A 25,968-nucleotide genomic window follows, 5' to 3' on the forward strand; every position below is an offset into this window, starting at 1 on the left:
TAACAGCTAGTATTGGGGTTCGGCCAAATGAGTCGTCTTTGCTATTCCCTTCATTTTTGTGCAACAATTCACTGAGCCATCAAATACAGCCTAAAGCAATAACAGAAGTTTCATCAATTAAGTCAGGATGGAGAATCAAGATCAATACCCATCCCATCTGTTCAGTCTTTCAGATATGCGATGTTTTTCAGAGAACACATTTTGCAGGAGACCAACAATCGAAAATAAATCTAGCAATACGAAACAGAACAAAATATCAAGGCAGGCAGGCAAGCAAGATAATACATTTCCAACATTGAAATAAAAGCCTCAACTTGATTACAGAGGAGTCGCGAACTTAATCCTGAAAGTATACATTAGACTGAATTGAAAATTCAAGGGCCATATGATCTCTTATCTAAAACAGATGCACACCTTGACTGTTAGTGGAACACAACACGTTCTCTTTCTCCCCAGTTATTCAGTGAAACATTCACAATGTACAGAGAGAAATCACAAAAACACTACATACACATTGCTGAATACAATAACAAAGTTCAAGAAGCAGAAGATCCCCTCCTCCATTCAAGCACGTTCTTGCTCATTACACTGAGGTTGAACAAGAGAGGGGTGATTCTTGAAACAATCCAAATCCGAAGGAACCACACCTTTGAAACTCTTCATTTTTGCTTCAGCTCCACGAGTAACCAATAGCAATGCCACCTGCGCATGCCCCGCCTCGACCGCAAGCTGCAGCGGCGTGTATCCGGCATCATCAACTACATCAACATGCGCACCATGGTTAAGCAACATTTTCACACACTCAATCCTACCCTTGAATGCAGCTCGATGCAGAGGAGTCCAACCATTCTGATCCCTTCCATTCACGTTTGCCCCTTGCGCAAGACAACTCTTCAGTCCATGAACATCATCAACCCTCGCCGCCCTTTGCAACACATCACCCAAACGCAACAAATCCAGCATATGCAAATGCCCATTTTCCACGGCAAGCGCAAAAGCAGTCTTCCGGTCGTTGTTCAGCGCATACTTGGCATTTGAGTATTCCAGCAAACACTCCGCAGCCTCCAAATGCCCTTCCGCCGCGGCATAGTGCAGTGGACTCCAGCCATTACAATCCAAGACATCAACTTTCCCACCAACACGCACGCAAAACCTTATCGCCTCAACGAAACCCCTGACCGCAGCCACATGGATCGGCGTCCGGCCATCCGAGTCAACGGAATTCACATCAATATCTACAAACCCTGCAAACAAAACCTCCATCAAATCCACTCTATTTATGGCCGCCGCCTGGTGCAAAACTCTGTCAACTGAATTGTCAATTTTACAACCAGAAGCTATCAAAACCTTCGAAATAACAAGATCAGCAGCACGAATAGCCAATCCAATCATGGACCGTCCATTTGAATCCTTATCATTCACATCAGCACCAGCATCAATCAAATCGTTGACCAAATTTGCAGATCCATATACTACTGTGGCTCTAAGCAAGTCTGTGAGCTGCGGGTCGGTACACCCAGAAAGTGCTTTGTTGAGAAATACATCGGTCTCTGGGATCTGGGCATGGTGGGAAATAAGGAATTCGGCAACATGGAAACCCACAAGGTTGATTGGTATGATGGCGTCACGGAAAACGTGAGGTCCAGGCTTGGCAAACAGACGGCGGAGATCGTCCTGGTGGGCTTTGCCGGTGGGAAGAATGGAGGATCGAACGGTGATGACATCGGGAGGGAAGAGAGAGGGGGTTGATCGGAAGTCTGAGAGAAAACGAGGGAATACGATGAGGAAGAGAGAGGTGGGATTACAGAGAATTGCTGGGAGAAAGAGAAGACGGAGGGGTTTGTGGTGTTTAGGGATACCGCCACGGCCATGGTGTGCATTAGGTTGGTTAGCCGAAACGTGGTGGTACACTTTTGGCCTCGCTTGAAGGCCAACTCAACCTCTTTCACGCCAGGCTTCACCAGTCTGTCCATGGTGAATCCTCACCCTAACCTGTTTGTTTCTGGGATAAGTTCGCTCCTTTTCACGGGAAAATTGGAATTGGGGGCCGGGGGGGGGGGCGCCGTGGAGGTCGTGGCTTTGCGTGCTTGTTGCAGATGAGACGAGAAGGAGTCTTTTCAATGGGGTTTAACAAATGGATTAATCTACTGATAATTTGATGGGTTTGGTCAGGACGTGAAGGGAGGGAGGGAGAATGGACAACTGAATGTGTCAACAATAGCCGTTAATCCTTTTAACTCTTGGCATGTTTGAAGGTGCACTACACAACACTACCATTCAACAGAACAAGAAAATGAGGTACTCCGTACTCTCGCTTTTATTAAAAAAAACAAAAACGAAACGATCCAAAGTTATATAGGTCGGTGAAAGATCAACGACTTCTTCTCCACTCGAACAAGGGTGGACCGCGACAACCTGCTTTTCGTTTACTTTTCTGGAACGGTCAGAAACAGGCAGCTCTCAGTAGCATGCTCGAATGGTGAAGAAAAAGAAAAAGAAAAATAATAATAATTTTCGATAATCTTTTGGGAAATGGAAAATCCTTGAAATGCTTCGTGCGTGCGTTGGACAAGGAGTTATTTATTTGGATATAATCTTTTTGTATCAAATACCTTGAAAAAAAAAAACTTTATTTCATGAATATTAGGCTGCGTCTAGATATTAAATTGAACTAAATTAAGTTGAAATGATAAAATATTATTAAAATATTATTTTTTAATATTATTATTATTTTAATTTAAAAAAATTAAATTATTTATTATAATTTGTGTTAAAATTTAAAAAAATTATAATAATAAATTAAAATATCACCCTTAATATATAATTTATCTTCCAAAACAACAGACAAAAACTCAGGAATAAAAAAAAGCCGCCACGACGGGTATCTTCACCATCATCTGCTGAATATCATCTGTTACTTGCCCCGATCATGAATTATCATATCAAACACTTCTTAATATATGGACATTAAAATATTAAATGTTATATATTGTGAGGCATTTATGTTTTAAAAAGTTTATAAAATTACTTGAGATAAAAATAATAAAAAAAATTATAAAAAAATCTTATAAGAATGGTCACCATTTTTATAAGAATTGTAAACCTGCTTATTTTTCAACGAGGATTGTTTGATAGAAAATTGGAGTTATCTCTTTTTTTTTTTTTTTTTTTTGAATCCTTGTGCTGATGAGAATGGTCACCATTTTTATTGAGAAGATGTTTGGAAAGAAGATGGTTGAAATAATGTTTGTTATACATGTCAAAATAGTGGATTCATTAAATTTCACTTTTTTTTTTTTTTTTTTAGTTTGTAAAATTGGTTTTTTGAAAACCCATTTTGGAGATTAAAATTTGTTTGTGTTGAAATCTAATGGAAGGTCAAATCCAAAAAAAAAAAAGGAATATTGAGAAAAAAAGGAAAAGACATGGAGAGAGTATTTACACAAATTTCAGTGGCTGTGAAAACTGAAACCATATAATAATGTAGCATAAGATAAGGTATAGAGAGTGAGGGCAAAATCTGATCAGGATCCAAATGAACAGCTAGCTAAGCAAGCATCATAAATATATATATATATATATATATATATATATATATATGTAAACATGACAACTTAAAAAACTGATGAAAAATATTAATTACTACATGTAACTTTCAATTGATTATTTGTTTATAAATATTGTGAGCCCATAATATCGTTTTCCATGGGCCACCTCAAACATAAAGATGGAGACTTGGATGATTAATTCCTAGCACTAAACGACGCTCTTTTCTTCTTTTTATATCAATTTATTAGATTAAGAATAATGTTAAGTATAAATTTCAAATAGATAAATTATATAAGTTTTTTTTGTTAAAAATTGGATCTCACTAATAAAAAATAATTTTTTATATACTTTTTTAATATAAGATATACGTTTTTACAAGGATTTGCACGAGACTTGTATATTTAGAATTTGTACAAAAGATTTATCTTGCATTATTTTTAATTTTTTATGGTCAACTACTGGTTTTAGGCAATTCTTGTTGATTTTGAATCATCTTTTGTATTCGTTTTAGAGTTCCAATATGTCTTTTACAATTGATGTTGAGTAATGGGACTCTTTCAAACCTGTTTTATAACTGATTTTACTATTAATTAATGTAATCGTGTTACTGCATTAAAAATAATTTTCAACTTTATAAAACTATCTTCAATTTCAATGTAGAGTTATCCTTAATTCGAGTTTGATTTAAAAAATAAGTCGAGTTTTCAATTGAGATGAGTGATAATATGTTATAAAAATGATGCAAACCACAGATTACTGCTTATGCATACATAAATTCGATCCGGATACTTGGCACTACATGTTGGCAAGATTTTTTAAGCCTCTAGCTACTCTTACAAAGAAAGGCATTGGCCTAACTAAAGTTCGAGATATGTAGTAGAGTGATTAGTCTAGGCTGTGGGTTTGGATGCAGATTCGAATACCCGATTATACCCAGATTTCTTTTTGGGTTTATAATGCGGTACGGGTACTCGTTTGGGTTAATCTTATTATAATGCAAGCAGAAAATTGAATATCCAGTTATTCAAGTTGTGAGTAATATTTAGATTTGTCAAAAAATCGTTTTAAAGAGAAGTGCTACAAATACAAAACGACATCCTTTTAAAGATCTAAACCTCGTTTCATTTATAAGTCAATTTATTTTTTTAATATGAAACCATTACAAGTACCGACTATAAACTTGATACCCATATTCCGTATCAAGTAGGAGGTGGATATGAAACCCGAATACTCAGCTAGGTTATACCGGTTTTCTGAATTCTAGCTGAGTCCGATTGATAAATCCATTCAATATGTAAGGATAACAACAAATTTTTCATTTTTTTATACATATGAATTTTTCATTGTGAATAATGTTAAAGAGAGAATTATTTTTAGTTTTTTCATATCTTAATTTTAAATGGAAGAGTATTTTTTTTATTAAGTTTATAATATTTTTATAATCCCATTTTAGAAAAATGCCTTACATTTAAAATAAAGTTGTAAAAAAAAAAAAAAAAACTATTCTCTCTATCCTTTTCCATGCGAGTGACCTTTTGGGATAAAAATTCTTCTTGTCAGTCACTATTCACTACCTCATACCTCACATCTCATGAAAAACACATCCACATCTTAAAAATTATAATAATAAAATTATAAAAAAATCTTATAAGAATGGTCACCATTTTTATAAGAATTGTAAACCTGCTTATTTTTCAACGAGGATTGTTTGATAGAAAATTGGAGTTATCCGTTTTTTCTTTTTCTTTTTTTTTTTTTTTTTTTTTGAATCCTTGTGCTGATGAGAATGGTCACCATTTTTATTGAGAAGATGTTTGGGAAGAAAGATGGTTGAAATAATTGTTTGTTATACATGTCAAAATAGTGGATTCATTAAATTTCACTTTTTTTTTTTTTAGTTTGTAAAATTGGTTTTTTGAAAACCCATTTTGGAGATTAAAATTTGTTTGTGTTGAAATCTAATGGAAGGTCAAATCCTAAAAAAAAAAAAAAAAAAAAAAGGGAATATTGAGAAAAAAAGGAAAAGACATGGAGAGAGTATTTACACAAATTTCAGTGGCTGTGAAAACTGAAACCATATAATAATGTAGCATAAGATAAGGTATAGAGAGTGAGGGCAAAATCTGATCAGGATCCAAATGAACAGCTAGCTAAGCAAGCATCATAAATATATATATATATATATATATATATATATATGTAAACATGACAACTTAAAAAACTGATGAAAAATATTAATTACTACATGTAACTTTCAATTGATTATTTGTTTATAAATATTGTGAGCCCATAATATCGTTTTCCATGGGCCACCTCAAACATAAAGATGGAGACTTGGATGATTAATTCCTAGCACTAAACGACGCTCTTTTCTTCTTTTTATATCAATTTATTAGATTAAGAATAATGTTAAGTATAAATTTCAAATAGATAAATTATATAAGTTTTTTTTGTTAAAAATTGGATCTCACTAATAAAAAATAATTTTTTATATACTTTTTTAATATAAGATATACGTTTTTACAAGGATTTGCACGAGACTTGTATATTTAGAATTTGTACAAAAGATTTATCTTGCATTATTTTTAATTTTTTATGGTCAACTACTGGTTTTAGGCAATTCTTGTTGATTTTGAATCATCTTTTGTATTCGTTTTAGAGTTCCAATATGTCTTTTACAATTGATGTTGAGTAATGGGACTCTTTCAAACCTGTTTTATAACTGATTTTACTATTAATTAATGTAATCATGTTACTGCATTAAAAATAATTTTCAACTTTATAAAACTATCTTCAATTTCAATGTAGAGTTATCCTTAATTCGAGTTTGATTTAAAAAATAAGTCGAGTTTTCAATTGAGATGAGTGATAATATGTTATAAAAATGATGCAAACCACAGATTACTGCTTATGCATACATAAATTCGATCCGGATACTTGGCACTACATGTTGGCAAGATTTTTTAAGCCTCTAGCTACTCTTACAAAGAAAGGCATTGGCCTAACTAAAGTTCGAGATATGTAGTAGAGTGATTAGTCTAGGCTGTGGGTTTGGATGCAGATTCGAATACCCGATTATATCCAGATTTCTATTTGGGTTTATAATGCGGTACGGGTACTCGTTTGGGTTAATCTTATTATAATGCAAGCAGAAAATTGAATATCCAGTTATTCAAGTTGTGAGTAATATTTAGATTTGTCAAAAAATCGTTTTAAAGAGAAGTGCTACAAATACAAAACGACATCCTTTTAAAGATCTAAACCTCGTTTCATTTATAAGTCAATTTATTTTTTTAATGTGAAACCATTACAAGTACCGACTATAAACTTGATACCCATATTCCGTATCAAGTAGGAGGTGGATATGAAACCCGAATACTCAGCTAGGGTTTACCGGTTTTCTGAATTCTAGCTGAGTCCGATTGATAAATCCATTCAATATGTAAGGATAACAACAAATTTTTCATTTTTTTATACATATGAATTTTTCATTGTGAATAATGTTAAAGAGAGAATTATTTTTAGTTTTTTCATATCTTAATTTTAAATGGAAGAGTATTTTTTTTATTAAGTTTATAATATTTTTATAATCCCATTTTAGAAAAATGCCTTACATTTAAAATAAAGTTGTAAAAAAAAAAAAAAAAACTATTCTCTCTATCCTTTTCCATGCGAGTGACCTTTTGGAATAAAAATTCTTCTTGTCAGTCACTATTCACTACCTCATACCTCACATCTCACGAAAAACACATTCACATCTTATGAAAAGCATCTCTACACCTTATGAACAGTGACAAATTTCAATATGACTGTAGAATGCGAGGACTTAAATCATATACATCAAGCATCGCAATGGATTAATCATTTTTCCGATTGAAAGTAATAATTCTTGAATACAAAATTTGGTAAGCAATATCTTCAAAAATCAGAAAATAATTTTAAACATCTTATATTTAATACAATAATAAATTATAAATAAACCCCATGTTGTTTGTTTACAAGATTATATTTTTTTAGTAGAAAATTAGGTTAAAAGCTGTCTACTAGTATGTCTTTTTATCTATTTTTATAGGCCTATTTTTAATTTTTACGTGGAAAACTTTACTTTGAGTCTAATTTTTATTTTAATTAAATTGATTAAACATAGAAAAATGTAATTCAGCAAGTTTTTAACCATCATCCTTTTATCATATTCTGACGTGATCTTATTTAGAGACAATTACAACGGATTTGGGCTGTGTGGAAGGAAGGGACTGCCCAACCACTTTTGGGTACCCAATAAGAGACACCACACACATGTTTGGGTGGGCCTTCTCACGGTCTCGTGGTCCAAATCAGTTGGCCTTTGTGGAAGACCGATTCAACTCTCTTAGAATTTAGGTGAAAGAAATTTTTCTACAATATAAATAAAGTAAAATTGATGAGTCGATTCTTAGAATTTTGTCATGTCAATAGTGTAAAATGAACATATTCTCCACACAAATTTACAAATATAACTTTTCAAGACATATTCTATTCTCAATGTATAGAGTACACCATTTAGATAACTTAAATGGTAATATTTTATTTGTAAAATTCAAATTTTATGATTTATCTTTCAAATCAAAATATGTCATGTAAGCACTTTATTATGTATACTCTATACACCTGTTTAAGAATAGAATTTTCCACTTTTATCAATAGTGAATATTTTTCCCTCTTATGCACTCTCTCCACGTATCTCTTCCTCTATCACTGATCATGCATATTACTTCTTCTATTATCTAATTTTATTACTATTGTGGTTATTGTAAATATTAGTTTTTGAAAATATTATTACATCTATCATTGTAGAGGTTGTAATATTTGACACGATCCGTAAACTCAATACGAACACAACACAAAATTATCGTATTTGAGTTTGATATGAATAAGTTCGAGTAAAAATAAGTTAACTTGTTAAGATACGATTAATAAATGGTAAATAACGGGTCAACTCACTTAACTCGAAATTAACTCATTTAAATCTTATTTCAAAATTGAAATTTTATTATTGGTAGGTTGTAATATTGATATTTCTCAATATTTAATGTTTTTATTGTTGATATTGTAATAATGGACCTATGCTCCTATTTGTTATTGTTGGGTTTATAATATTAGTTTTAAGTTAAAATCTGAAAAACATTGATATTTGTTGTTAATAGGTAGTATTTGTTTTTAGATATTGCGGCTGCTAGTACTAATAAATATAGATTTTAACTTTTATGTGAAAGTATGTTAATCAGGTAAAATAAGATATACGAGTTAGTTCAACACATTTATATAAAACATGTTGAAATGAGTCATATTTTATTGAGTCATTTTTAATTAATTATTAAACAGGTCAAAACGAATGATATGACACGATCTATTATTTTAATAGATCATCTTAAGACTTGAAGGTTTACTCATTTAACTTAATAGATCCTTTTCAGATTGATCTATATAATTAAAAGTACATGACTGGATACAAACACAACACTCAAGTACGCATTGCCACCCCTATAATAATCATTGTAGTGTTGGGCCATTAATTTACAATTTTAAATTTTATGCGAAGAAATAGAAGGATTTTGGTCGTATAAGATCTGACTTTGTTGACCCTATAAAAAATAAAGAAACAAATTAGTTGTGATGTATTGGTAAATGGAAATCAGCATTGTTTACTCTTTATAATAATTTTTAATTATATTATCGACTAATCCATTAAAATATAAATTTAAATGTGACTTTTAACTTTCTTTGCATTATTATATAGGAAGTTGAATAGATTTAATGTGTTTAAATATTAAAATAAATTGAATTGAGATGATAAAATATTGTTAGAATATTATTTTTTAATATTATTATTATTTTAAAATTTAAAAAAATTGAATTATTTATTATATTTTATGTTAAAATTTAAAAAAATTTATAATAATAAATTGAGATGTATAGAGAATCGTTAAAAATCTAAACAAAGCGAGCAAATAAATTTGAAGGAGAGGTGGGGGGTTCGATTATTGGCAGGCCAAATTTGACCAACGTCGGCTAAGCAAAGTGGGTAGCCTGCCCTAAAGTCAAAGACCTATGCTATGTCAATCACCCTGCCTCATTCACTTCCTGCAAAATTATGAACTACTTCTGACCAAGACATTTTCCCTACATACTTTTAGTTAATTTTTACATATTCAAAATTATATTCTTACGTGCGTGCATGGCATTGCTCATCGGTAATTATTAAAAAAAAATTAAAAAATTAAAAAATTAAAAAATGAAAAATTCAATATTCAATAAATAAGGTCATATTATTATAATAAATATATATATGAGTAAATATTTATACAAATATCATGCAGTCTCTTTATAAAAAAAAAAATTAGTTCACACCATAAAAAGCATTAAAAAAAATATTTTCTTTTTGTCTCGTTGAATCTATTTTTTACAAAAAAGATGGTGCAAAACTAGAGAGGTGGGTTGCTCCATGTATGGCATGGGAGATTGTTCGCGGACGACATCAGACATCATGTGAAAAAGCGCAGCGCAGGCACCCATCTTGGAAATGTGCAGTCAACAGGGGGAACCACATGATGCTCGCCACGGTCGTTTTCTTGCTTATTTTTCTTCCCCACCATTTCGTCATGGATATCATCATTCATCTCTACCTCCCTCCTCAATCCTTTTCTTTCTTTTTTTTTTTTTTTTTTTCACTATAATGTTCCTTCGACAACCCAATCCTCATTTCTATTATGATCTCTGACTCATTCAATCATCCCATTAAGAGGAGATTGCGATGTTCAAACAATCCCCATTTATATCTAAAATAATACCCTTTGGCCTTGTCATTTTCTAACCTTAGCTTAACCTCCACCACATCTAGTTTATTTGCCATATCTTTCAACTTGCTTTCTTCCTTCCCCAACACCTAACAAATCCCTAGAGGTAAACCATTGATTCCACAATTTCACTTTTGTGAGAGAATTGAGCCCACATAGTAGGACTGTGCTCCGACTCCCAACAGTAGCCGTTTTCGACCTCTGACTCAGAAAATTGTCACTTGGACTCCGACTCCAAACGGAGTTGGAGTTTGACTCCGACTATTTATTGGGCTAACTCAAGACCCTTTCTCGACTTCTGAGCTCACCAAAATCCAATTTTGAACATGTAAAAAAAAAACTGGAAAAATAATAAAAAAAAACTTAAATACAATGGTTCAAAAACTAAATAACATGTAGCCATAAGTTATAACAGTCATATTTATTATAACACCGAACACTGACTTAGAGATAACTACATAAACACTAAACAGTACACACTAAAATTCAAATCAAAGGAGTTGGAACTTGGATTTACCATTACCAGTCGGAGCTGATGGTGGCAGGACGAACAGACGAAGGGATGTTGTCAATGGTGGGCTTGGGCTTTGGACAACGGCACGACGACGAGGGAGGGGGAGAATGGCCTCTGGAAGGATAGGGGACTTAAGGGAGAATTGAGAAAGAAAGGGCTAGTCATGAAATAGGAGGGAGAGAAAAGAGGGTGGGAAGAAAAGATGAAGGGAGAACAAAACGACACTGTTACACTTGTAATGGAACGACGTCATTTTACATTTGGATTTTTTTTTTTTTTAAACTCAGAGTTCAGAGTCGAAACAATTTGTATTATCCTAAAGCAATGGAGAAGTGCCACAATCATTCAAATGCCAAGGAAGTTAAGAATATTGCTCTATTTAGAGCATCTTCATTGGTTTGACTAAATTCATCTTTAAAATTTAGCCAATATCACACTTTTTTACATTTACCTATTCCATTTAAATTCAACCCCTACATTGGATTATCCATTCACTCTCTATATAATAATAAAATATTATTAATTTAATAATTTTTTTATTTAATTTATTTTTATCACATTTTGTATCTCCACCAATTAAATATTAATAATAATTATATTCTAATTAAATTAATATTAAAAAAATCATATTTTCAAAAGTCATTTAATGCTAATAATAAAAAATATTTGATTAAACTCATTTAAAATTCTATCTAAATTTCTTAATTACAAACTAAATAGTATTTTTGCTTGGAGTGAGAAACTAATATTTTAATGTTTGTTTGGAGTGAGAAATTAGTATTTTAATGTTTAGTTGTCATTTTCTAACCTTAGCTTAACCTCCACCACATCTAATTTATTTGCCGTATCTTTCAACTTGCTTTCTTCCTTCCCCAACACCTAACAAATCCCTAGAGGTAAACCATTGATTCCACGATTTCACTTTTGTGAGAGAATTGAGCCCACAGAGAAGGACTGAGCTCCGACTCTGACGGAGTCGGAGTAGCCGTTTCCGACCTCCAACTCCGAAAATTGTCGCTTCGACTCTGACTTCAAACGGAGTCGGAGTTCGACTCTGATTGGAGGTTGGAGCTGGACTCCGATCGGAGCTCCGACTGTTTATTGGGCTAACTCAAGGCCCTTTTTCGACTTCTGAGCTCACCAAAACCCAATTCCGAACCTGTAAAAAAAATACTGAAACAATAATAAAAAAAAACTTAAATATAATAGTTCAAAAACTAAATAACAAGTAGCCATAAGTTATAACAGTCACATTTATTATAACACTGAACACTGACTTAGAGATAACTACATAAACACTAAACAGTAAACACTAAAATTCAAATCAGATGAGTTGGAACTTGGACTTACCGTTACCAACCGAAGCTGACGACAGCAGGACAAACCAACGAAGGGATGTTGTCAACAATGGGCCTGGGCTTTGGATGACGGCAAGACGACAAAGGTGGGGAGAATGGCCTCTGGAAGGATAGGGGACTAAAGGGAGAATCGAGAAAGAAATGGGCAGTCACAAAATAGGAGGGGGAGAAAAGAGAGTGGGAAGAAAAGATGAAGGGAGAGCAAAACGACACCGTTCCACTTGCAATGGAACGACGTCGTTTAGTTATTTAAAAAAAATAGATATAAACAATGTCGTTTTACATCTAGTTTTTTTAAATAAATAAAAAATCAGAGTTCGAAGTCGAAGTCCAACTCCGTATAAATTATCGAAACACCTCCGAACTCTGAAAACTCTGACTCCATCAAAGGCGGAGAAGGAATAGAAGTCGGCCAAAATCCGAAGTTTCGGAATTTTTCAAAGCCCTACCATAGAGTGATTATAGAGTTAAAGTCAAAGAATGAACAATTTGTTATATCCTAAAGCAATGGAGAGAGTGCCATAGCCATTCAAATGCAAAGGAAGCTAAGAATATTGCTCTATTTAAGGGATCAACCTTGTATCAAAGGAAAATAGACCTAATTATTTTTTAGTATAGGGTTAGACCTAGCTAGTTGTCCTCTAATGGTCATACACCACATGCATGATAGTTTAGGAGCCATACTCATCCTAAAGTGTACTCATCCTAAAGTGATTAGATTTAGATTCAACCACCCCGTAAGAATGGCTTGCCAGATCACTTCTTGTGGGATGTGTTAAATATTTTAACATGAATATTAATAATTAGATATTCAATCTTCTATGATCTACGATAATAAAATAATAACAGTTAAAAGACGTACCTTTCTTCATCCTAATTCGATAAAAAATCTGACCTGACTATTAGAGAAAGATCACCTTAACAATTTTACCTCCGAATGTCTCCTAATAGCTAAAGGCACAATGATATTGTAGGTGAGAAGCCTTAACCCCTCAATACTATTTATAGACTTCTAACCATCAAGAAATTTAGAGACTTTGTGTCCCACTGTGATTAGATATAGAGTTAAACTTATCTCATTGGAGTTAATCTTATTACATTGTGACTTATCAATTAAGTAATAAGTATTGAACTATTATAAACCCATCAGGATATGGGTGTGTGGGACATAGAGTTTAAATAAAACTCTTACATTCTTTCACTTAGCCCATATGCCTAAAAAATAATATTTTTTATTCATGGGTTTATTACATGAAATTAACCATTCTGCGCAAGTTCATTTCCAGAAAACATTCATAACTTATAATACACATTACATGAGTTCTGTAATATCAATGTCAAATCAACTACCAATGCGAGTCATGGCAGTCCTATGTTATATGATCAACAAATTTCCTTCCATGTACCACAACGCTAGCAACTTAGTTCAACACGATTTTTAATTGTGACAATTAAGGCTAATACTATAATGCCTTTGGTTACAATTCATGTCTATTATAAACATTATCTTGTTATCATTCATCCACACCATTTAATATACATATAAAGTGAAAAAAAAAAACATAAACAATCATAATAAATATCTTTCAATGTCCATTAACAAAATACTTAGTATATCAATGATCTCTTTAACACATTCACATCATGGGTATAAGTATAAGACTCATCTTTTCAACATGTCATTTAAAGTATAATCATTAACACACTATTGTTATTGACATATTTGTTTCTGTACTTTCTCCTTAATACTTAGGTATTTAAAATTTCATTAAATACTTATTATTCGGAAAAAATATTCTGAGAAATTATTGCAATACTTTCTTAGCGGCTTGGCTACAATTCCAAGTCCTAAAATAAATTTCCTCAATCAGATTATATACATTGTGGTCTCAAAGCATACCACAAACTCAATCTCTATTGCACATGAAGCAGTAAGAGATTTGTCTCATATTTTTTCATAAAATAACTATATTAGATAGCAAAATACATTACAACAACTATATTTTCTATCATTAGATTAATCCAACAAAAAATGGTCTGAATATCCAGTTACCTTAAGAGTATAAGTTCTTCTTAAGCCAACAATATAGTCTTTAATTTCTTGTAAATAACTTTACATTTTTTCTTTTCTTTTCTTTTCCTTTTTTTTTAGGTCAAACATCATTGGGCCACTCTGGCAACAACCAATGATGTCAGCAGTAAAATTGATGTTCAGCTGTATACAAGTTCGTATAATCATCATATTTATTATAACAATCATATATAAAATTTCCTTAACAACTTAATCAATTCAAGGACACTGTAAAATACTGAGCATGCCACGTTTTATTTTTAAACATCTATTAACTAACAAGCCTGTAAAGTCTTTCAAAATTCTATCAAAATATATTCAAACAATTATAACAGTCTTTGTCTTTATATTAAAATTCAATCCCAACTACGAATCATGTGTCATTTATAAATTTTATTTTTTAAAGTTCTTTAGAGACATAACTTTAATATTATACAACAAACCATGATCATACTTACTAAAAGTCATATACATGCATGACCATAAATACAAATATACTCTCACTAATCTTAGGGTATAGACATTAGCAATAATTTTTTTTTTTATAAATCCAAAAACAATATTGATATATTTTATATATTTGATTTGTTTTTCTTTTTATATAAATCAACACACATCCTGAGTTTATAAAATCTAAATACAAAAAATATTTTATTTACTAATCTCTATAACTTTTCTTGGAAATATTCTCCAAATTTTTATGTTTCAAATTATATGCCACAAGTTGTAAAAAAATTTCATAAATAATTTTTCAATTGGTTTCAATACATGCCTCATGAGTAAAAAGAAAATTTTTTTTAACAAAAACACTATTATGAAGTGATGACAAATAAAAATTTTATAAAAATGGAACAAACATAAATGACATTTTGAAATAATTTACAATTTTGAATAATTCGTATATTTATACTGCCTATATACCATCGAATAAAATCCATAAGAAACAGTAATTAATGATTTTATTATTAATAGCCATAATTCAACTTTAAGTAATTCATACAATTATTAAATAATAAAGTACATGTTTTAAAAGATAAAGAGAAAGAAAGAATTACTTTTCAAATTTTTTTGAATAAATAATATAGTATAATATAATCATTTGGCCGGTCCGGATTCTTGGACTGGGAGGAATTGCAGCGTATGATCTTGTCTCAAACCAAAGAGAGAGAAAAAACAAACCGAGAGAGGCACTGTCATATAAAATCGAAGATGCATATTTTATATGTTTGTAATCTACTTTGTCGAGATCATAAAAAAAATTTGTAACCCTCTCTTATATCTCATGTTAAATATTTTAACATAAATATTAATAATTGAATATTCGATCTTTTATGACCCACAATAATAAAATAATAACAGTTAAAAGATCCATCCTAGCTCGATGAAAAATTTGACCTGACTATGAGAGAATGATCACCCTAACAGCTTTACTTCTGAGTATCTCTCGATGGCTAAAGGCACAATAATGTTATATGTAAGAGCCATTAACTCTTCAGTATTATTTATAGACTTCTAGCTATCAAGAAATCTATAGACTTTGTATCTCACTATAATCAAATATAAAGTTAATCTTATTTCGTTGTAACTCATCAATTAAGTGATAGGTATTTTAAACTTATCAAGATATGTGTATGTGGGATATAGAGTTTAAATAAACTCTTACATGGTCAGATTCGACAATCCCTACTTCCATGGCTCCCAACTCACCTCCAATTGTGGCCAATCTCTCCCTATTCCACCAGCTAGCTGCCTTACTGTCATGTTAAGATAATCAGGAAGGCTTACCCATGAATAACAGCACCCAAAAAGGCAAATTTAGCACAGATAAGTAGTAAATAAGTAGTAAGCCCATCGCCTATATGTGTAGCCAACACATGCCTATTCTCTCTGTTGATTTGAAGCATTAAAAGTAAAATTGAAAGTTGTGACCTCAAATAGCATTAATGGTTGGTGATAAGAAAAATATGTGGAGATGAATTTAGACACGCATGTTGTACTTGTTTGCTCAAGGCCAAATTAAGAGGGAATCTGATTAATATTTAATACCCTACCTAAAAAAAGAACCCATGCATAAATATGCACTTAATCACCCAATACCTCACATGCAATTTACCAAGTTTGGTGGTCTTTGCATTAATTGTTTGTAGGTGTTTGAATTAATTAATTCACGGTCGCGTTGTTTGGATTCGAAATTCATCTTAATTCATTTCATCTTATCATTATAATTTTTTTAAATTTTTACATAAAATATAATAAATAATTTAATTTTTTTAAATATCAAAATAATAATAATATTTAAAATAATATTTTATTTCACTTATTTCAAATCATGTCAATTCATTTTAACTTATATCCAAACGAGATCAATCATCGAAGAGTACCGCTTATTCATCGTACCTTTACTTTATTTGTTTTTCATTTGAGAAAAAGGTAGGTAACCTAGTGAACGCCGACGGAACCCCATAGACAACATTTTGTGCAACCAATTTTTTTTTAAAAAAAATATAGGAGACTTTTAATTGTTTTGTTTTCAAAAATAATAAAATATTAATAAATTTAAATTTAAGAGGCATTCTTATAATGATGGCCCCTCACAAAAAACAACTTCTGACCCCTCAAAAAAAAAAAAAAATCCAAGTCTGACCCCTTTAAACCGTAGTATTATAAATTAGCTCTGTTCCTTATATATTGTTATTATTATCAGTAAAATGTGCTAAAACTGTATAATAAGATCATCAGATATTGGTTAATGAAAATAAATTATTCGGCACGCCATGACAAATAAATTGTACGTGAAAAAGGTTTCAACACCTCATCAAGTCAATATTCACTTATTATAGTCTTCATCACCTTCCAAAACCTTCGCTATATATATATAAATATTCCCACTACACTTCTCTTGTGATCACACGTTCACGTTATTTCCCCTCTAAAAAATCGGACAAAAAAAATGTATTAAAAAAAAAAAAAAAAAAAGCTGAAAAGATAAGGAGATTGATGTGAAGACGATATCATGTATAGCCAAAAAAAAAAAAAAAAAAATGGAGATATTCTAAAAGCACACACTATATCATGTTCATGTCATCGCCAGTAAAAGAACTATATATACAGATGCAGCCAACATATGTAAATTATTAATCTTGGTGTCTTCTCAAAAGTTCCTTTGCTTTTTTTTTTTTTTTTTATTATTATTATTATTATTATTATTATTATTATGCTTATAATGCTTTTTTTTTACATATATAGTATACAAGATTGAGATTTATTTATTTATTTTTTATGCCGGCAACCTCTTCCACGTAGGATTCTTCTAATCCATTCTTACGGAATAAATCTCAATCTTGTATACTATATATGCAAAAAAATTTTATACAAAATTAATTAAATTACTGACTTTAAATTAATTATAAAATTTTAATAGAAGTGGATGAAAAAGATGCTAATTAATTCAACATTTTAAATTCCTTTCATCCAAATTAATTCTCTAGAAAAAAAAAAGAAAAAAAAAAGGTACAATTATAAGACTTCCTCTCGCCCCACCGACAATCCTCGCATGTAAGATGTAATCAATACAATAGCTCTACTCTCTCGTCGGTTTGTTTTTTTTTCTTTTTTCTTTTTTAATGGACTCTCGTTGTTAAGATAAAAGGGACCGCAACTAATCTCTTTATTTTTGTCCTACTTGTAAGTCCGCATGGAGAACATATCTCTCTAGTCTCTACGCATAATATATGATACGTTATATAAATTCATGATACGAAATTAATAAGTTTAAATTAGATATAAATAGGCTCGGGTTAAAATGAGCTGATCCATTATATATAATTAATAAATAAATCATCAAACTTAACTCGTAATAACTTATTTAAATTTTATTTCAAAATTATAATTTTATTATTGTTATACTATAATATTTGTATTTCTCCGTATGTTCACATTTTTATTGTTGAGATTATAATTTTAGACTTATATTCATATATATTATTATTGGGTTTGTAATATTAGTTTTTTTTTTTTTTTTGTAATATTAGTTTTATTATAGGTTAAAATCTGAAAAATGTTGATATATTTTCTATTAGGTAGTCTTATTATTATTTTTGGAGATATTGTGATTAGTAATAAATATAAATTTTAACTCATATATGAGATTATATTAATTAGGTCAAATGAATTATAAGGATTAGTTCAACATATTTATATAAAATTAGTTTAAATGAGTTGTGTCATGTTGACTCATTTAGAATTAATCATTAAATAGATCAAAATAAATTATATTGACCATTATTTAAATAAGTCGTATTAAAATTTGAAAGTCTAATCCGTTTTAATTTAATGGATCATATTAAGATTAGTCCAAACTAATAAGTTATATTCATGATTTATCACAATAGGCAAATACGATTTATCATCTATTATACAATTGAAGTTGAGTTGAAAATAAAAATATTGAAAAAAAAAAAAACCAATCTCTTTGTTTTTATGTTGTCTTTGAAGAGAGAGAGAGAGAGAGAGAGAGAGGGGATATACATAGCTGTGTCAATCAGCACAGCCTTTTTTCTGGTTTGAAATGTTGTGAATGGTGAGTTACAGAAGATAACACACAATCAATAAAAGCCATATATTTGTTTGTTTTTCTTTCGTTTCCTTTTTATCTGCCACTTGGGAAGGATTGACCCAATCAGCACAAGAGGCCAAAAGGTGTTCGTTCCTAGTTGTTGACCTAATGCACAAAAAGCCAAAACCCCATGGTGGACCTCACCTTTACTTGAGGCAAATTTAAAACTTCACCCCCAACACAAAATACAAAATTCCTTTATTCAACAACACTCACAACACAAGAGCTGAGAGAGAGAGATAGATACAGACACACAGACAGAGACTCCCACCACAGGCACGCACACACAAAGAAAGAAAAAAAAAAAGATGGAAAAAGGGGATCTTAGACCCTTTAGAGAGAAAGAGAGATAAGATTGTAGTAGTAAGCTACACGGCAATACAAATGTTTTGGTGTAGTTTGGATGAATGTGGCACATGCTTTTAGCCACCTCCCTCCTCTTTCACATACGACAACACATGTTTCCAAATGTACAAGCACTACCTAGCGTGCTATTATTTTACTCCTTTTATTTTATTTTATTTTTTTAATCTTTGTATTATACATATGCTAATAATGATGCTCTCTTGGTGATCCAAGAATTTTGTGTTTTTTTGTTTTTTTTTTTAAAGTGGGTGGGGGATGTAATGAATAATTCTACTTAGCACAATAGCATCCCACACGCTAAAAATCACACCTCTTTTAATATTTTTTTTTTGTTAATAAATATGTGATATATGAATGATATATAGAACAATTCAATTAATTTAACAGAAAAAAATAAAAAAATATATAATATATGGTATGAATCCACGAGTAGCACAACCAAAAAAGAATTGAGAGTTGTTCATATATTTTTTCTTTGCCTTTTTTATTTATTATTTTTATATATATTTTTTTTATTATGGATCAGTACTACTTGTTGTTTTGTCATTAGACAGAGCATTAGTCGGAAGGATTATCATGACCATCGGTCCATTTATGACGTGTAGCATTTTCCGACACTGCTGACGTGTCAAGATATCAAGAATGCTGACATGTGATTGACTGTACAAATAGATAAATGGAATAATTGGAAGAAAATTAGTTAGTATGTTGAATGATAAGATATCTTGTCGTGATCCTTAAACAATAATTCCATTAAAATTGTCTAAGTTTGATATAACTTAAAAGTAGTGCACATGTACTTTTTAATTTTATTTATAAGATTTATTATTTTTTTAAATTTAAATTTTGAATTATAATTTTCATAATTTTTAATATATCACTAACGATAAAGAGAGGAATAATAATAAATATGTACAGTTTTTTTTTTTTATAATCTTTTTATATAAATATATTTTCCAATAAGAATATTTTATAATTTTCACACTTAAAGTAAAAGACAGGCAATGTAATCGATTGTGTGGAGGACGTCCAGTTGGCTAAGGATTTTTCCAGGTTCATCTACGTACTTGAATCCTAGGAGTACTACTTTGTATGTTTGTCTCGCAACTTTCCCATCAAACAGGATTGGACGGTCATGATCGGCTTCAAAGACAGAATAAGAACTGTTGGTACAGATCATCAAACGGTAGAGATCAGATTCAAGTACAAATCAGACAGAAGTGTTCAAGAAAGTATCAAACTTCACTGCATGCACGACATCATAACCCCAAGAGTAGTATCTTCCAATCAAACAAAACCAACGGCGGAAAATCCATTGGTGGGTCCTGACATCAAATGTAGACCAGAAAGAAAATCTAAGACTGATCAAATCAAATCACTCCCCCGAAACCAAAGAGGATTTTTGTTTTTTAATTTTTTTTTAAGTTTTTTTTTAAAAAAAGCTTAGGGCACCACGTGGCAAGGTCTCAGTGGCACAACGCCAAATCAGTCTGGGTTCCCACGGGTCCCAGTAAAATGAGTTTTGATCATCGTATTAACTGGTTTAAAGAATAAAGACTTTAGGAAAGTGGGACCCATAAGAGAAACGTGAGTTGCATAATGCCGACACGTGTACTGTAGCCCCACCGAATACGACAAGGAGCCATATATTTTTTCTTCATTTAATTAACCCATTATTTATTTTTTTTGTTTTGTTTTGAAAGGAAAGGGTCTCCCCACCCCAGGCCCTGACAAAAAACATGCGTCACGCGCTTTGCGCTAGAGGACAAAACACGTGTCGTGATCGGTGGCAACATCGGGGTTTGGTGTGGGTGTGGAGGGTGGTTTTGGAAGTTGCCAGAGAAGGCGTTTTCTCTTTTAAAATTTTTTTCCAAAAAAAAAAGGAGTCGAGACGGAACCCTTTGTCGCCACGTGCCATGGCGTCGGCCGCACGCAGGAAACCCTTGTCTCCTTCTTTTTTTGTTTTTTTCCAGTGTCATTTTTTCATTCTCTAATTAATTTTAAATAAAAATAAAATTCAAATAAAAATAAATAACTTTCCGATACAAAATTATGGATTAAAAATTATTTTCAAATATATCTAATTATGTCAATATAAAAGTTTGAATAATAATCATGATTTATAAGTCAGTATTTGTTTTAATCCATATTTTTCTTTGTAAAGTTATTGTGAAAGAAATTCATTTTCAAAAGTTAAAATCGGTATTCTTTTGTTATTAACTATGTTATCCTTGTAGTCGCTTTTTTCATGATTAGTTTTTATTGATATTTAAGTTGTAATTAGATGTTGAATCGAGTTGAGTTGAGATGATAAAATATTGTTAGAATATTATTTTTTAATATTATTATTATTTTAAAATTTTAAAAAATTAAATTATTTATTATATTTTATGTTGAGATTTAAAAAATTATAATGATGAATTGAGATGAATTTATGTATCTAACGAAGCCTTTACATTCATAAAGTTTATTTAAAGCGGTTAAAAAATATAAAAAATTATTATATAAATGTTATTATTATTATTTTTTAAATAAGATCTGTTCAGATGATGAGATGAAATAAGATAATTTATAAATAATAATAAAATTATTAATTAAAATTAAATAAGATTGGACGAGATATGATTGTTTTATCTCATATGTATAACGAAACGGATTCTAAGTGTTATTATTATTGAAAATAGTATTCGAAATTATTTGTCCCGCGATTTAAACTCTTAATCAAACATTACGTGAGGTGTCCGTTAAAAAAACATTACGTGAGGTGTTTATAAAGATTCGACACTCCAAACACTCTTTTAAAATTATATAAAATAATTAATCATATGTTAAAAAAAAAAAAAAAAAGGTTGCTTGGAATAATAATGCATAATAAAAAAAAGAAAAGCACAAAGCAAGGCCTGCCAATAGCCAGCCATGCGAAACCAGGTCACAACACACAAAAAGAAAACCCAAGTGGAAAACGAGAAATTAATATTGTTTAATTACTATTAATTATATTTGTTTAATAGTATTGTTAAAAAGGGGTAATTTTTAAATAATAATTAAAATAATATAGAATAAGTAAATAATGGGACCCATGTGTACTGTGTTTAATTCGGCCGCCAGCTTTGTCGTCTCCCTCGTCTCCGTCCTGCACCGTCGTTCCTTTGCGTTTGACTCTCACCCCCACCCTCCCCCGAACTCTCTCTCTCTCTCTCATCGCTCGCTTTTTATTTCTCTTTCTCTATCTCTATCTATCTCTCTGCGTGTGTACTTCTTTCTCTCTTTTCTAATACTTTGATCTCTCTGCGTCTCTGAGCGCTTTCTGTTCCCCATCTTATTATTTCAGAAACTAGCGTCCCTTCTTATTCCAGCACCCCAAGCCCCAAAACGAGGAATCTATCCAAGATAAAAAATACAAAAATTAAAGGGTTCTAAAGCCACTGAGAGAAAGATAGACGGAGAGACCCTTTGGCGTTTGGTTCCTCTGTGAGCATTGTGTTAGTATGAGCAATAAAGGGTTTGTTGAATTTTAAGCCTTTTTCGTGGGTTTGGTTTTTAATCTTTGGGGTTGTGGAAGGGGGAGAGTGAGATTAATGGCCGGTAGTAATGAAGTCAACCAAAATGAATCGAAGGTATTTAGTTTCTTATACTGTCCTGTACTTTCCCTTCTTGTGTCTTTTTCTGTCACGAATGTATTGTTATTTTTGAAGTCTGGAGCTTATATGATGCTTTGGTCGATGGGTTTGTTCGATTTGTATTTTTCCTTGGTGGTTTTGGCTTTGGGTTCTTTGGCTTTAGGATGTTGAGTTGTTCCAAGTGAGACGTCTGCTCTTTAATGTGGATTGTTTCCTATTATCTGTAATGGCCTCTGCTCAATAAAATGAGCTGATATGATCATGGTTAGTTGAATCTCTTTTCGCCTTCTATTTCTTCGAACTCGGGTGTTGGTTTCTTGTTCGGAAAGCCGAAGTTTAATAAACTTGCGTTTGATTTGGTGTGAAAAGCTGGAAATTTTCACTAAGCTTCTTGGTTTTTGAGATATATTTGAATATACCTCCTTTTTTTTTTTCTTTTCTTTTTTCTACTTCCCCTAATTTTCTTTTCTCGCTCAATAATTTCATGTGGGGTTCTACCTTGGCCTTACTAATATTCATGATTTTCCGTTCTGGTTATGTTAGAGTTTGTCATGTGCATATGATCAATTGGTTGTTAAAATTTAGGCTTTTAACGATTCTGTAAACTGTAATTGGTAGATGTTATTTTTAATCCTTTCTATCTTTCTTCTTCCTGTTTTCTTAGAGGGTCGTGCCACTTAATACATGGGTACTCATCTCAAATTTCAAGCTAGCTTACAATCTCCTTCGGCGTGCTGATGGAACATTCAACCGTGAGTTGGCGGAGTTTCTTGACCGCAAAGTCCCTGCCAATACGATTCCGGTTGATGGGGTTTTCTCCTTTGACCATATTGATAGAGCCACCGGCCTCTTTAACCGGGTATACCAACCTGCCCCAGAAAATGAGGCTCAATGGAGCATTGAAGAGCTTGAAAAGCCCTTGAGCACTACCAAGATTGTCCCGGTCATAATTTTCTTTCATGGTGGAAGCTTCACCCATTCTTCAGCCAACAGTGCTATTTATGACACTTTTTGTCGCCGCCTTGTCAACACCTCCAAGGCTGTTGTGGTTTCTGTAAATTATCGCCGGTCGCCTGAACATAGATACCCCTGTGCATATGATGATGGATGGGCTGCTCTTAAGTGGGTAAAATCAAGAACGTGGCTTCAGAGTGGGAAGGATTCCAAGGTTCATGTATATTTGGCCGGAGATAGTTCTGGTGGTAATATTGCTCATCATGTAGCAGTGAGGGCAGCTGAGGCAGAAGTTGAGGTATTAGGAAACATCCTTCTTCATCCAATGTTTGCTGGGCAAATGAGAACTGAATCAGAAAGGAGATTGGATGGTAAATACTTTGTTACAATACAAGACCGCGATTGGTATTGGAGAGCTTATCTTCCCGAAGGAGAAGATAGAGATCATCCAGCATGTAACCCGTTTGGCCCCAGGGGAAAAAGCCTCAAAGGACTCAACTTTCCTAAAAGTCTTGTGGTGGTAGCTGGTTTGGATCTTGTCCAAGATTGGCAATTGGCTTATGTCGAAGGGCTCAAAGAATCTTGCCAAAACGTGAAGCTTCTTTACTTGAAGCAGGCCACCATCGGGTTCTACTTCTTACCAAATAATGACCATTTCTACTGTCTCATGGACGAGATAAACAGCTTCGTGAATTCTAACTGTTAATAGACTACTTAACCTCACCTACAGCAGCCATACCCATACATAACAGAAGCTTGACATTTCACTTGGGGTCTTTGTTTCTTTGTTTTTTGTCCTTTTGCAGTTACGGTGTGTAGTTTTATGATTGTGCAGTATTACTTCTTACTCTGTTGCCATTCTCAGTGATAATTTGAGAGTTCTGCAACTCTTGGGATCAGTTGTTCTTGGTCTGGAGATTACTGGTCTTTTCTTTTGAGGGCATGAAGTCATTCAATCAGGGAAGGCCACTTTCAGTAGCTCGGGAATCAGAACTCATTCTTGTGGGATTTGGCTGAACCACCAGATATAAAGTTTACCCTAATTAACTTCCAGCCACGATAACCGGGAATAGAGGAGTATTGGGGTAATATTTGGTGGTTGATCAATCTGTTGTGGTAAATGGATATCATTATCAGCTCCAATTTCAGGACATCAACTGGAATATATCCATCATGTAATGAAATTGTATTACAATTTGTGTTCTGGTTATATAAAGATTTTGTTTCGAGTCTTTAAAAGCATGTCTCTTCTCCAGTAGAACTTTAATCCTTGAACTGTTTCTATCTATTTCCCATGAATTCCACCCCCCGCCCCCCCCCCCCCCCCCCCCCCCCCCCCCCCCCCCCCCCCCCCCCCCCCCCCCCCAACGGATGAGCATCCAAGCATGGCGAGTTGTGACCATAATGAAAGTGCAACTCTTTTCTATTGGTCAGAATGTTAGGCTGTGAGGAAGTTATGGGTTTGCAAATGGTAGGGGCTCTGGTGTCACTTTTCTCTCTCTTTTGTAGTTCATGATAGTGAAATAAGGTGGATGGTCGAATCCCACTTTGATGTTTGATATTTGCCTCTATTTGCATCCCATTAAGGATTAAACCTCGAATTCGTTTCCTAAAGCCACTACCAAATGGTAATATTAGAGTGTTTTTCTTGGTCAGTCACCTACTTTGTGGTGTGCAGAAACAACGGTCGAGCCCTTGGAATTCCTATGTCTTCCCAAAGCCAAAGCCAAAGCCAAAGCCAAAGCCTAATCCCATCCACCAAACAAGCATGAAATTTTTAGTTTATTTTTTCTGGAGAAAATGATTGAGCACGAGTCCAAATCAGGGACTTTGCCATCTTTCCACATCAATTTGATTAATTCTTGTCAGTTTCCTGAATGCTCATTCCAGGTGGGTGTTTTTGGAGTTTGGGATGAATAACATATCCTGGAATTGGCTTTGTTTTGATGGGGGGAAACCCATCAAAGTTGTAGTGGTTGGGAATTTTGGATGGATTATCAGGGACCACATTTGATAACCCACCAAAAACAAAACACTGAATAAAAACACATAAAGAAATCCATTAAAATTAAGAAACTTAAGCCTGTT

The 25,968-nt window shown here is 32.3% G+C and overlaps 2 protein-coding genes across 2 annotated transcripts; one reads left to right on the plus strand and one right to left on the minus strand.

The window, feature by feature from the left end:
* Positions 1–268: 268 nt before the first annotated feature.
* LOC121259464 (protein VAPYRIN-LIKE-like) lies at positions 269–2,278 on the minus strand. The gene is given in 2 exon segments (XM_041161061.1): positions 269–1,733; positions 1,736–2,278. Coding segments are annotated over 2 exon segments (1,407 nt in total). The 5' UTR covers positions 1,974–2,278; the 3' UTR covers positions 269–564.
* A 20,212-nt stretch (positions 2,279–22,490) lies between these two features.
* On the plus strand, positions 22,491–25,120 carry LOC121259465 (gibberellin receptor GID1B-like). The gene is made up of 2 exons (XM_041161062.1): positions 22,491–22,923; positions 23,591–25,120. Exons 1-2 carry the CDS (start codon positions 22,885–22,887, stop codon positions 24,584–24,586), a joined length of 1,035 nt encoding a protein of 344 aa, XP_041016996.1. The 5' UTR covers positions 22,491–22,884; the 3' UTR covers positions 24,587–25,120.
* The last annotated feature ends 848 nt before the right edge of the window (positions 25,121–25,968 follow it).

This window comes from Juglans microcarpa x Juglans regia, chromosome 4D (genome assembly GCF_004785595.1).
Source record: "Juglans microcarpa x Juglans regia isolate MS1-56 chromosome 4D, Jm3101_v1.0, whole genome shotgun sequence".
NCBI classification, from domain to species: domain Eukaryota; kingdom Viridiplantae; phylum Streptophyta; class Magnoliopsida; order Fagales; family Juglandaceae; genus Juglans; species Juglans microcarpa x Juglans regia.

Bases quoted from the DNA above. Each gene is read 5' to 3' on its own strand.
- LOC121259465 (XM_041161062.1), top strand. From the start codon at position 22,885: ATGGCCGGTAGTAATGAAGTCAACCAAAATGAATCGAAG. The intron at 22,924-23,590 runs GTATTTAGTTTC...CTGTTTTCTTAG, and splicing joins TCAACCAAAATGAATCGAAG to AGGGTCGTGCCACTTAATAC.